This window comes from Pyxicephalus adspersus, chromosome 11 (genome assembly GCF_032062135.1).
Source record: "Pyxicephalus adspersus chromosome 11, UCB_Pads_2.0, whole genome shotgun sequence".
Classification (NCBI taxonomy): domain Eukaryota; kingdom Metazoa; phylum Chordata; class Amphibia; order Anura; family Pyxicephalidae; genus Pyxicephalus; species Pyxicephalus adspersus.
Window position 1 is genome coordinate 40,722,024 of NC_092868.1, and position 12,745 is coordinate 40,734,768.

The window sequence follows — 12,745 nt, forward strand, 5'->3', positions numbered from 1 at the left end:
GTCCTGAATTAGCAGCTCATGTTGACTTGTTAATTGCTACTTGCCTTCGATGGCTTCTTCAGGGACTCCGCTTTGCTGTCATTACTGGATGTGCTGGCAGCACTGGGAGAGTTCCGGCCGCTGGAACGGATGTCTTCATTAATGGGGGAGACTCTGCCATCTGGACTGGCAGTCTGTTTCTTACGTCCACTGCGTAACGTAGACATCTATTTGGCAGGAGAAAATCACATGACAGAATATTTGCAATAGTGAAAAGGAAAGTTGTATGTCTAGGGACTGGAAAAAAACAACTGCAGAATATTTTTACAGTGATCATGGCCAGACCCACAGTGTAAAAAAAATAAAAATAAAAAAAATAATTTTCAAGTCCTTATCGCACCCAGGAAATCTGATACCCCCTTCCGAGATTTTAAAAAGGAAAACATATAAATCTTCAGACATATTATATATAGTTATTTACTTAGAAATATTGCAGTTGTTAAAGTAGTGCAGAGGAATGATTTGAATTATTCCCACTTCAATAAAAAGAAAATGTGTGTCAGAATTCTAAGAAATCACCCTCACATGTTTATGCTGAGAGAAGCTAAACATCTCAGTAGGTAAAAACTAGCCATACAAATCCAATCTAAGAAAATGTAAACATACATAGGATTCCCACATATCCTTCTGAATAGATTGCTCTGACTAAGCTGTCAGTTTTACCCTTTCGGCATATAAAAAGTCACTAGTGCATGTCGGACGACTACAGATAATGATGACAGGAGTAGTATGTGACAGCAACCTGCAGCAGTCTAAATACGGCTCTTTCATATACCACATTAAATGGTTGAAAGCTGCTAAATGGTAGCCGAGCCATTTAGGATTTGAATAGTGCTTAGTAGAGCTTTTGTTTTTTTATCATATCAGAATATATAAATAATGTAAATGTCAGATATACAGGTCTAGCTAAACCAAGCACAATCAGTCTGGATGACAATATAAAAGGTTAGCATACCGAGCCTCTGCTCCTCCTAGTTCTCATACTATGCTTCCCGTTCAGACCATCATCTTCCTCCTTGACAGGTTTAAACATAAATGGTGGGGGATCCACAGGCTTTTCAATAGGAGGTAACTCTCCGTACTTCTTAAAATGAATCCGGCAGTCAGTGCAAAGTAGAATGTTTTCTCGACCCCCGTGGTGCCAGTCTTTAGAAGCTGCGATAAAAGCACATAAGCAGTGTCAGACAGAACACAAGCAGCACTCATTCTGTATATATGAAATGGCCAGACTCTGGCTGCTAAGGTCTAAACAGATTACTTACTGGTGGTGAAGCAGTGGCGACAAGCATAACCTTTCAACTCCTGCTCACTGTCCTCACTGTCAAAGTCATCTTCACTGGCTGAGCTAAGGTCCACTGAAGAACATAAATAAATGGATTAAAAAAAAATATTTTTTGTATTTACCATAAGCTTTGAGTATATTGGGAGAAACCCCTATTCATATCAAACCAAAGTTGTCATGTTTTCATTTGATTAGGGTTAATCCTTGGTCAATAGCTACATCTCAGTTAATGAAATAAATATATGTTTGAATAAAGCACTTTCCATACTGAAATAGTAAAATAGAAGTTAAAAATGGCAATAGGTTTATTCTACAAAGCAAACGAATGTCCAGTGACACCGACTCCTGAGAGCAGTAATCTGCACTGCTATGTAGACGCTTCCCCACCAGCCTTTACCAGGGCATATCTGAAAGCTCTCTTGCTGTACATAGTGTGGAGTGCCATTGATCAGCTAGAATACTGCTATACAGGTGTGGTGCCTAGCAGAGTACAGGCACTACAATGGGCTCAGTATCTGCAGAACATACAGCAGGCATCAGAATGGCAGGGAGTGAGGAAGGGAAAGGTAAGTACACAGCAGAGCATGGGTAGTTTAAAGCATTGATATAACCAGATATACTCAAACTAGAATTTTTTTTTACAATTTTATTATACAAAAAATCCATTGATAAGGGAATTCTTACTTTGTTTTGTGAGGACAATGCTGGCTAAAAACACATCCTTGTACTGTTCGGTGCAGATATCAGATACTTGCTTATAAAGTTTAAGCTTAGAACTTGGCACCTTCTTTTCCACATCAATAAATTGTAGAATCACTGAACAGACGCCAGGTGGCGCAGTGTTTTCAGACCAAGAAAATAATGTGCTTGCTGCTCCTGGGCTTGTTAGGAAATATCAGGAACAATGTATATTATCCATATAAAGCACAGTGCCGACTCATTAAATGCATGCTAATCAGACTGACCCTGGCACATCGTAAGCTTCCAGACAAGATGAAAAAACACAGCTGCTTATCACACCTTTATCTGTCATCTCTCCCTTCTCTGCTGTCAGTGCCTGGCAGGCAAGTAATGGTCTACTAATTGTCATTAGGCACATTGCTTATGTAAAATCCTTCACCTGAAGTAACGCCAGTAACTAGCAATATAAACAATGGTGGTAAATCAACACATGAAATCTTCATGCAGCATAATTACTATTGTTTTAGAAGATAACTAGCATTTTCACACCCTACATTGAATCAGTCAACACGTAATGCTTTTAACAGTTCACTACCAGGGGTGTGTCTGTCCTACTTATTCCGCTTATATAACAGAAACAACAGCATGTGGTAACCGATGGACAATCAGCTTTCGTCAGGATTGCCTAGGTTGTCCGATGGAGGTGAATGGCGAGTGTCAGGGTAACCATAAGGTTGTTTGTGAATCCACCAGGACACATCATGAATGATGGCAAACGAGCGCTGTACACGTACCAGATTCTCGTCTGATATTAGCCCTGAGGAGATTATCTGACGAGAATCATCTGACATTGGTTGTTGGTAGCCTAAAGACAGAGTGTACTCACAAAATTCACTGGATGGAGGTCGGGAAGGAGTGTTAACTGGGGTGGTGGCAGTGCGAGTTTTTATGCGCCGGAAGACCGCCTGCCTTCGATGCCTGCGGTGAGCGCGGGAGCTTGCTGCTTCAGGAGTTTTCTTCCAGTAGTAGTAAAAGGTAATAAGTTCTCCCTGCAAACAAACAATTTTCATCAATATGTATGAGTAATGTAAATGCCTATTGCTGGGAAAAAATGTCACAATGAAATATACTTTGTGAAAATCTTTTTTTTACATGTCATATCAAATCATGAGTTTTAGCACTAGAATTCTATACCATGATCCAGTCAAGAGATGACAATTACACAATGTATTTTTCTATCTGAATACAACATAAAAAAAATTTGCACAATCTGAAATCTGGTTGAAATGCTATTTTTTCTCTGTAGAGACAGAAAGGCTGCAAGTACAGAAAATCAGTACCTATTTTGCCCAAAATCCAAGGTGTTCATAACTTCCTTTTTTCAGAGGACACATTGCCTCTGATTCATTGTGTTGCCTGCATATTACTAATGAGCTATCATTATAACAGGAAGTTAGAAGCGAATACATTTCTGACATGATGACAGCTAATAATAGTAAGATATTAAAGAGACAAACTTGGGAAAGGTGTGTGTACAATAGGTAACATACATCTGAGCTCTGATAACTTTACATTTGTTTCCAGTACGTGTTCCTATGATCTACAGATCCAGGTGAATGCAACAAAATATCTACCTACATTTTACATGACTTTTCATTGCATTTTAATATTTATGTGTATCTATTGCATACACTGGGCAATTTGGAGAACTAGAGCAGTCATATTTCATTCTACAAACACAAGAAAAGCAAATGGTTTTCACAGTGCCAAGCTCAACACTTTAAATTTGCATTAAAAAAAATCCCTGTGGGGGTTCCTGGAATGAATACCCCTTCTTCCAGGATTAGGACGATAACTGGCTCCCAACTGTGTACCTATTGTAAGCAAACCTTGTGGAGACAAGTGCAAGCAGCAGTGCCAACACACTGCCATGTTGTCATGAACTGCAACTCCATAACAAGGGTGTTTTATGTTGTCCATGTGTACCCAGTGAAGTAGAAAAAGGTAGTTAGAAGGGTCTGAAAAGGAAGTATTAGTATTATAGTAGTAGCAGCTATGGAGCTGCCAACAACTTGGTGGTTCAACAAGCAAATATGCTTTAAAGCCGTGTCTAAAATCCTAGCCACTAGCAGAAAACACAGAAGCCCAAGGGCAAAAAAACAGATAAAATAGACTCCTATTCTTTGTCAGAACAACAAATATGTGAAATAATACTGAATAATGAAAGTAAATTTAATCACACAAAGCCAAAACCTACTTCCTCATATTTACCTCAACACACACAAACCATATGTGTACCTCGGTGACGGCTGTAAACAATCCTAAACAAGCGGACCTTTAGGAAAATAACCCTGCTAGGTTTTGATAAGTTTCAGGAAGGAGTTTTTGAATACAACCTGTGTAGCAGTTGATCCTTTCACTTATTTGGTGGCCGGTGGGAAATACCTGCAGCTTGGTGTACAGGGAGGTGCCAGGCTGAAAGGCTTCTGCTGCTTATCACAAGTATCACACCTACAGAGCATAGTTCAAACTTCCCTGTGTTGTACCAGGCTTCACTGCATGAAAGTAAACACAGGAAGAAAGCTGCTTACCCAGTCTCATGTTTCCTTAAAGAACCAGGTGCACCGGAACAAAACACTGCTCGCCCTCACCATCATATACCAATGCTGCTCAAATGAAAACTTTTAGCATAGACAGATGAATGTAAGTGCTTTTAGTTAAATGTAAGTTTTGCAGTAACCTGGTTATAGTAACAGGTTATAAAGGCTGATTGTGGAGCTGCGTTGTAAGGGTTAAATCCACTCCTATTGTTAGCCTTGCTAATGAATGCTGCATTGATGAATGGCCTATTACGCAATATATGCCTCATGTAGAATCTTTCTGAACATTGGCTAAAGTGTAGATGTGTTCCATGTAAAACTAAACTACCAATAAAAAACTGTAAAGAAAAAACAACAAAAAAAAAATGTGATGCACAACAACGGCATTTCAGGCTTTTAAATAGAGCTGAACATACAAAACCAGCAAAGCTTCTGTGAAATATTCTTACTTGCCGAGTTCCAATACACAATACTTTGTACGCTTATCCGATGAAATAGTTTATTACTATGTGTGCAAGGGCTTTATAATATAAAAGAAAACAAGAATTCAAGATTGTACGATATGTTGCTTATATTTTGAATGTCCGTTACTCAACCAAAAATATAGTAATGCCACATGAGATGTTGTTTTGGAGCAAACCTTTAGGACAAATGTGGGCCGCACAGTGGCTCAGAGGTTAGCACTCTGGCCTTTGCAGTGCTAGGTCCCAGATCTCGGCCAGGGCACTATCTGCATGGAGTTTGCAGGTTCTCTGTGTACTCCGGTTTCCTCCCACATCCCAAAAACATGTAGTTCGGTTAATTGGCTACCCCCCAAATTTGACCTTAGCCCGAAAGACATATATAATACAATGGTAGACATTAGATTGTGAGCCCCTTTGAAGGACAGCTAGTGACATGACTATGGACTTTGTAAAGTGCTGTGTAATGTGATGGCGCTATATAAATACTGTGTAATAATAATATTAAAATGAGTATAGCCGCACAAAGTGACCGCGTCTCTGTTATACAAGCGTTTCATGACATTACATGCAAGCTGAAGAGTGGTAATACACGAACAAGACTGGATGATTTACCAACACGCTACACTGATCTTCCTACTGATGAAATATTCATATGGAGACGTCATGCTCTCAATCTTTCCAAGGCCTTTCCTAATTAAGCTCAAATCACCTCCTGTCACTTACAGAGAGCTCAGCTTTACAAGCCCCTTGTCTATGGCTCTGAGATCACCTCATGCTGCAGTTTACCTTTGGGCAGAATTAGACAAATATTGGTAGCATTAAGGCAACATAAATATTTTAAAACATAATATAGGGATGTTTGTCTGATGAATACATCATGAACTGGAGGACAGTATAAAACCGATGGATTTGATATGTTGGTGATCCATAGTCATGTCACTAGCTGGTCCTCAATGGGGCTCACAATCTAATGTCCCTACCATAATCCTATGTCTTTATTACAGTCTAAGGTCAATTTTAGGGGGTAGCCAAATAACCTAACTGCATGTTGTTTGTTGTTTTAGGACATATATGACCAGAACATTATTACCAAAGAACTTTTTTTGGTTGGTTGACTTTGGGCCATCTCACTGCGACCCTAAAGTTTGTCCTGCAGAACTTTTATTTTGTAACACACAACATGCAGGGCCTGAATGGTAGCAGCAGTGAAGCGCTGTAGAAAAGATGGGGGGGGGGGAGCAATGAATGATGAGGACCAAGGCACAACATATGCTACAGGGCTGTGTGGAAACATTTCTATCAGCTCAGCCCTCATGTCTGGAAAATAACAAAAGCTTAAAGGGATGATTGCTATTAAAGTTCCAGCCAGCCAAGGACAATCCAAGAAGCACACAAGACATTGAAGTCTTATTCACACCATTTTACACCAGGAGGAGGAACGCTGCTTTGGCATTCTCATTGTAGGCTCTTCTATTAATACACGCAGGCATTGCAGGAATGAGAGACACATGGGAAACAAGCTACTGGCACATATTCTATTCATCTGATTCTCTTCTGTACAGGAAAACTGGATGAAAATATCTGCAGATGAAAAGTCATTCCAAAGCCTTAAATGAGCTAGAGAAAAGTTGCTCTCAAGGGGTTGTCAGCAGCCAAGATTTCTCGAGTATAACCCTTTCAAAGACTGCAGGGTACAGAGACATACTGGTATGGTGATCTCCAGGATACCATTTAAAATATTAGCCAGACCTAATCTTGCAATGAGGCTACATAGCATTTACTGCACACATATGGATAAGCCGCATGGTTCAGTGCCACATGCCCTCCCACTAGTGTCAACACACCCCATCAAAACTACAGGTTTAATCCACTTATCAGGATTAGGAAATGTCTGAGTGCATAGACATGGCTGGGAATGTGCAACACAAAAATTTAAAAGTACCTTTTTGTGCAATAAGTCATGTGTAATATATATTCCCAGCCAGTAAAAACCTACTACTGCTGGGCTGCCTGCACTCTAAAAGGGTAAAATCCATACTTCATAAGAAATAAATTATGTGGCACAGGTTAGTATACTGAGGGGCCAGGTGGCTTAACTTTTTATTTCTTTAAGGTGGACATGTACAAACAGTGCCAGTAAATGTCCAACTTAAATGAATGCATAGACCTATCCCGCTATCATTCCCACAGATTGGCCACAGACTACAGGGTAAAGGGTCCCCGAGAGGATTCCAGCCTAAAATAGTAACTTATGAAAGATACAGCCAAGAAGAGAACATGAACAACAGCTCTGGTCCTCTACAGTGCTTATGGTATTACAAAATATTACTTCTCATTCACATAAAAAGGGATTTTCATTTTCAACTTCACCGTGTAGACAAAAAATGTTCAAGTCAGAAAGATGGAATTTTTATAGGGGTTCTACACAATGTTATACTATTAGGATTTAAGAGGAAATCTAAAAGGAAATTAAAAAAAAAAACCTAGAAGTCGTCAAGTTGGAAGATGTTGGCAAGTACGCTGCATAAAATGACAGTGCCTCTTACACAACACAGTTTTGCAATAGCTTCATTACACCAGAATGTGTTAAATGATTTTGCCAATAAACCACACATTCTTCCGCTAATAAAAAAAAAAAAAAAAAACATCTTTTAGGATCTCTTTGGCTTGTAGTTTGAATACAGCACATACTTCATTTTCAGGTACTTTAAGCAAAGAATTTAAGCAACTCAGCCAAAATAGGAATTGGGAAATAGTGGAGAAATAATTGTATATCCGCACTTTCAGAACAGTCCTGGCCTATCAAGTCAGAAAAGGCTAAATGACTCCGTGACATTTCAATGATAAGGTGGTAATAGACAGTAATGGTGCACAGAGAACTCTAGAATATTTGTCAGGCTCTCATGAAGCCACTTGCTGACACAAGCTATTTATATATAACTGGCATATGATGCTGCAGGGCTATTGGATGTACACACGCCAGGCACCTGTTCTGCAAGGTATTTAGGTTGTGTGCAATCAAAAAATCTTCCACACGGTACAGCACGGTACAACACGGTATAGCACAAGCACTACTACCTGTCTCCTCCAGGGGGCAACTTCACTCTGTCATTTCCATTAATGCCCTTCTCCCTTTGACATTTAGAAAACATCTATATCAGTTGTACTGTTGTAAGCCACCTCATTGCTACAAGGATAAAAGTGGCACTTTGCACATAGCAGACGGCTCTTTAGGGCACCCTGCCGTGCTTCCTACTTGTTCTCATCACATGCCTGCTCTAATTTGTGAAGATGCATCAATAAATCAACAAATGTAAATAAAGATGCAGACATTCTGACAAATGTTCAGTAGACATATAGGCCAAACTAAGATGTTTCTGCCAGGGACAGAAATCGTACCAATAAAGAAGTTTACTATATCTCCAATATTAAACAAAAACATAGCCCCGGAGGCAAAACCACTCACCGTTTCTTTGTTGGGCAGTAATTCTTTCCGAATCCTGAAAAAGTTCTTGCCGTATTGCCGTAATCCTTTGATGAACCGTTTCTGTATATACAAAGCAGAGATTTAGAGGTTAAGAGTTTTAACATTTTTTAACACAGCGAAGAAAATCCGTAACCAGGTAAAGAGCAGTATAGAGGACTAAGGGGCTGTGTTTTAGAGTTAGATTTGGCTTTTCAAGTGAACAGTCGTGCATGTGTCAGTATGCACCTTACAGGCCCTGTCTCTTAAATGAGTCTTCAGAAACATGATCAGTGCTCCAGACCTATAAAATTCTCTGCAGCTAACTTTTCCAGAGCAGGGTTTAGAGATTTCCTATAATGTGGAACCTTGCACCCACATGTCCAGTCCAGCAGGGTCATGATACAGGTTTCTTAGGTCGTAGTTGGTTGCCTACAACCAAGTAATGTCTCAGATATGACACGCACCTTTCACATGGGCCAGTTTAATATCCTTTTTACAGTTCTTGGACCAGATTGATACTGAGATCTGTTCTTGATGCAAAAGAATGACTTATTTGCTTTGGGTATATCTTTAAAACATATTCTCTAAATAGGAAAACCTATTTGAAGCTAAAAGTAGATAATTTAAGTTGTCCGTAGATTCACCTAAAAGTAAAGCTGCTGCAACAAAATGTAAACCACATAGCTTATATAGGTGACCTGAGGAAAAAGGTAACTAATTCCTTCACTTTGAGCAGTTTACTTGCAGTCCTTCCTGGGAAAAATATCTTAGGATGAATTATTTGTCCTTTGGTGGCACATTATTCATTTTACAGCATGGCACAGTCCACACTGAGGCTATTTTCAGAGGAACATAAAGCTGCCATCACCTCCTCTCCTTCCAAGACTTCTAAAGGCCCGATCATGTTTTATGTGCTGCTATAGTTTATCTGTCTTTTAATTTAGTGATGTGGATATATTCTGCTGAGACATCAGAGGAGATTTATTCTGCCAGGTGTGACCAAGTGTCCTCATAAACAGGAAACAGCTGCAACCAACCTTTTATAGATAAACCATGTCTTGTTGGGCAAGGCTCATCATGGACAGCTACCATATGCATAATAAAGCCGTCATGCCAAAGTGAAAGTGTACTCTCAAAGTGAAGTGTACTATCATCTTATAATGAAAATATGCAACAGTAAGGAAAAATAAGCAACTCCATTGCAATGCTTGATTGTTAGTCTATGACAATCATGGGTGGGGTGGCAGGGGGTCTACAGCAATGTTTCAAAACCAATTTAGGGTCTTTATGTGGTGACAAACCAAAAACATTGCCCAGTTATTTCTATTATAACACTGTTATCCTCTCAAGGCTACTCTGGCTTACAACCCATTTTCAGTGTCAAGGGATCAGCCCAAGTAACTGGGCCAATATTTGCATATCAGAGAGGTTCTAAGCTGCTAAAAAGAAAACATGAACCGATGTACAGTTTGCTCACAAACTAAGGAAATCCTGTCTAATGCTTCTATGCATTTGACGGTTATGCATGGATAGCTAAATCATGTCCCTACCAAAGAAAGGGTTCTCATCTGTTCCTGTAACTACACTGGGTTAATATGAGCTGTTCATTTTACCTACAATCCATACATAGATTTTTTTTTTAATTCTGGAAGTGTTTATAATTGCATACAGAAATGAGATGTGACAAAACCATGTATAAAAACATATGGCAGCATTTTCTTACCACTTCATCTTCTGTCCAGCACTTCTCTATCAGCTTGGGAACTGGCTTCTTCACCAAACGCTGCAGCGCCTTTCCAGCATCGTAGTTACTTTCATGTAGCTAAATGGAAAACAAAAAATTCAATTTGTATGATTCCGATACAAACAAAGCTATATAATACATTGCATGCAACAAGGTACAGAAACAATTACAATCATTTAGTTTAAAACTTTACCTTTGGTTTACAGAGAAGAGAAATGTGAAGTAAATATATTAGTTGATAGAGGCCTAATGAATCAGAAAACAGGAGAGTGCCTTGTTCCTTTCACTACTATTGACTAGAACATGGAAAATATGCTGTTTGCTAATCAGTTTCTGAATGAAGATTGTTTGGGTAGTCACCTGAAGTTAACAAAGCAGCACCATCAACTACTGGACCACACACAAGATATTGTGCACTTACTGTAACTGGGTAACAGAGTGAGAGGTCAGACAGTTGTAAGGGTAGCAATTGCCACAAATTGTTAGTTCTGACCCTTAATCTACAGTTTAGAGTGAGGCAAAGCAAAGTTAAGCCAGCACAAACCCACAAAATTCAGCTTTAAGTACAGGTCTGGTTGTTATTCCTAATGTATTAAAGTGACCCAGAAAGCAAATCACGTGTTTAAATGTTATGCACCAAATCACAATCAATGCTTTGTAACAGATCAGCCAGTCATCTGCCTGTGTATGATTTCACATAGAAAACTGATCAGCTCAGGCTGGGACACTGCAAAGCTTTATTACAGTAAAGCAAACATTTTTTATGTGTTTATGTTGTACAAAAGGATTGGCATTGCAGCATTCCACCAAAGATAAAAATGGAACAAAAACAGCAAAGGATACACCTGAATCGGTTTGTCGGCATCAACAGCATATTACAGCAGCACATAACCTGAGAAAACAGATTGTAAAAGCAAAGCCTTTCTGATCCATAGACAAAAATAAGTCTTTTCCTGCTTCAAATTACCAACAGACTCCATTAATTTTTACACTTCTGAGCAGCAAGCGGCAGACGTACATTGCACTCCGACATCCCCTTGCTTCCCCCTGCTATGCTGACAGCCAAGGTCCAGTGGCCAAAAACAGAGCAGTGAACATGCCTTCCCCATCTTTGGAGTCAAATGACAACTCAAAGAAAGCAAATACCAAAATCTAGGCTTCCCTCAGTCAACAAATGGATAAACATCACGCAAAACAAATTCCCTGGAATCCAGTACAGTGTAATGGCAAACAAAAATCTACAGAACAGTCTGTGTACACTTTTATGCTACAAACAAGTAGCTAGACTATTATATCTGTGCAAGGAACAAAAGACCAATGACCTACACATAAAAATGTAAAAATCAAAGCAATCCTATACAAGGCAATCAGAAATCCTCAGCAACAAATGGAAATCTGTGTAATTACTAAGGGATACAGAAAGGATGACATTGTTCTTTACATACAGATATGTGGTAGTGAATGGAGTAACTCTCGGGTATTAGACTACCATGCAGGCCTAATAAACTTGTAAAACCGACATTAGATCCTGGAGTACTTTTTAGCATTTATGTTAACTGTCAGTCGCCATTTCAGTGGAGCATTTCCTGAAATCTGTGCATAAGGGTGCACACTGTAGTCCCTAAAGTAAAACTCATCCATGTATTCATCCACCCAGGTTTCAAATCCTAATAATCCATTATTAATAAACAGTATTTATATTGCGCCAACATATTACACAGTGTTGTACATTAAAGGTGCGTACACACTTCCAATTTTTATCGTTCCAATCGAACGACGAACGATCGATTGGGCAAAAAAATCGTTCGTAAAAAAGTAACCAACGACGCCGACGAACGAGGAAACTCGTTGGAAACGAATGACCGGACGACGATCGTTGAACATCGTTCGTGTGTACGGTCGTTCGTTGATCGTTCATGGTCAGAGCATGCGTGATGAACGAACGTCCGTTCACTTTCCTGTCGTGCACATAGTTCCTCTATCGCTTAAACGATCGTATCTATTGTGTGTACAATATCTACGAACGATCGTGTCGTTATCTCTATGTGCAGGATCGGTGCTATACGATCGTTCGTATATATCGTGCAGGATCGTTCGTCGTTCGTTTTCCAACGATAATAATTGGAAGTGTGTACGTAGCTTTATTCTACAACCTATTTTTTTCTCTTGCTGCTCATGTAAAGGAAGGTTTCTCCTTGGAAAATGAGGAGATATCTGACCATCTTCTTATGAGTCCCTCAAGGGGCAGGATCTGTCCTGACGCTTGTCTGACGACGACGCCACCTGGCTGATATTTTGATCATCTCTATACAAGAGTGAAGATTCAGGCTGCCTTGGCATGGAGATTTTCAACCACCATTAAATTCTCCAACAATGAGAGAGTCTGACTGACTGATTATTGTCCCTTACAGAGGTCAAATGACCATCACAAGAAAGAAGCCATATTATGCAGGGGCATTGGTTTTAGAT

At 39.5% G+C, this 12,745-nt stretch overlaps 1 protein-coding gene across 13 annotated transcripts in view; it reads right to left on the reverse strand.

The window, feature by feature from the left end:
• RERE (arginine-glutamic acid dipeptide repeats) overlaps nt 1–12,745 on the reverse strand; it is a 199,129-nt gene that overhangs the window by 13,932 nt on the left and 172,452 nt on the right. For all 13 annotated transcript variants that reach the window (XM_072426388.1, XM_072426389.1, XM_072426390.1 and 10 more), the window contains 6 exons: nt 10,256–10,354; nt 8,533–8,613; nt 2,889–3,051; nt 1,302–1,394; nt 995–1,194; nt 45–206 (listed from right to left, as the gene is read on the reverse strand). In XM_072426388.1, the coding sequence (XP_072282489.1) occupies nt 45–206; nt 995–1,194; nt 1,302–1,394; nt 2,889–3,051; nt 8,533–8,613; nt 10,256–10,354 (798 nt within the window). The remainder of the gene's footprint in view (nt 1–44; nt 207–994; nt 1,195–1,301; nt 1,395–2,888; nt 3,052–8,532; nt 8,614–10,255; nt 10,355–12,745) is intronic.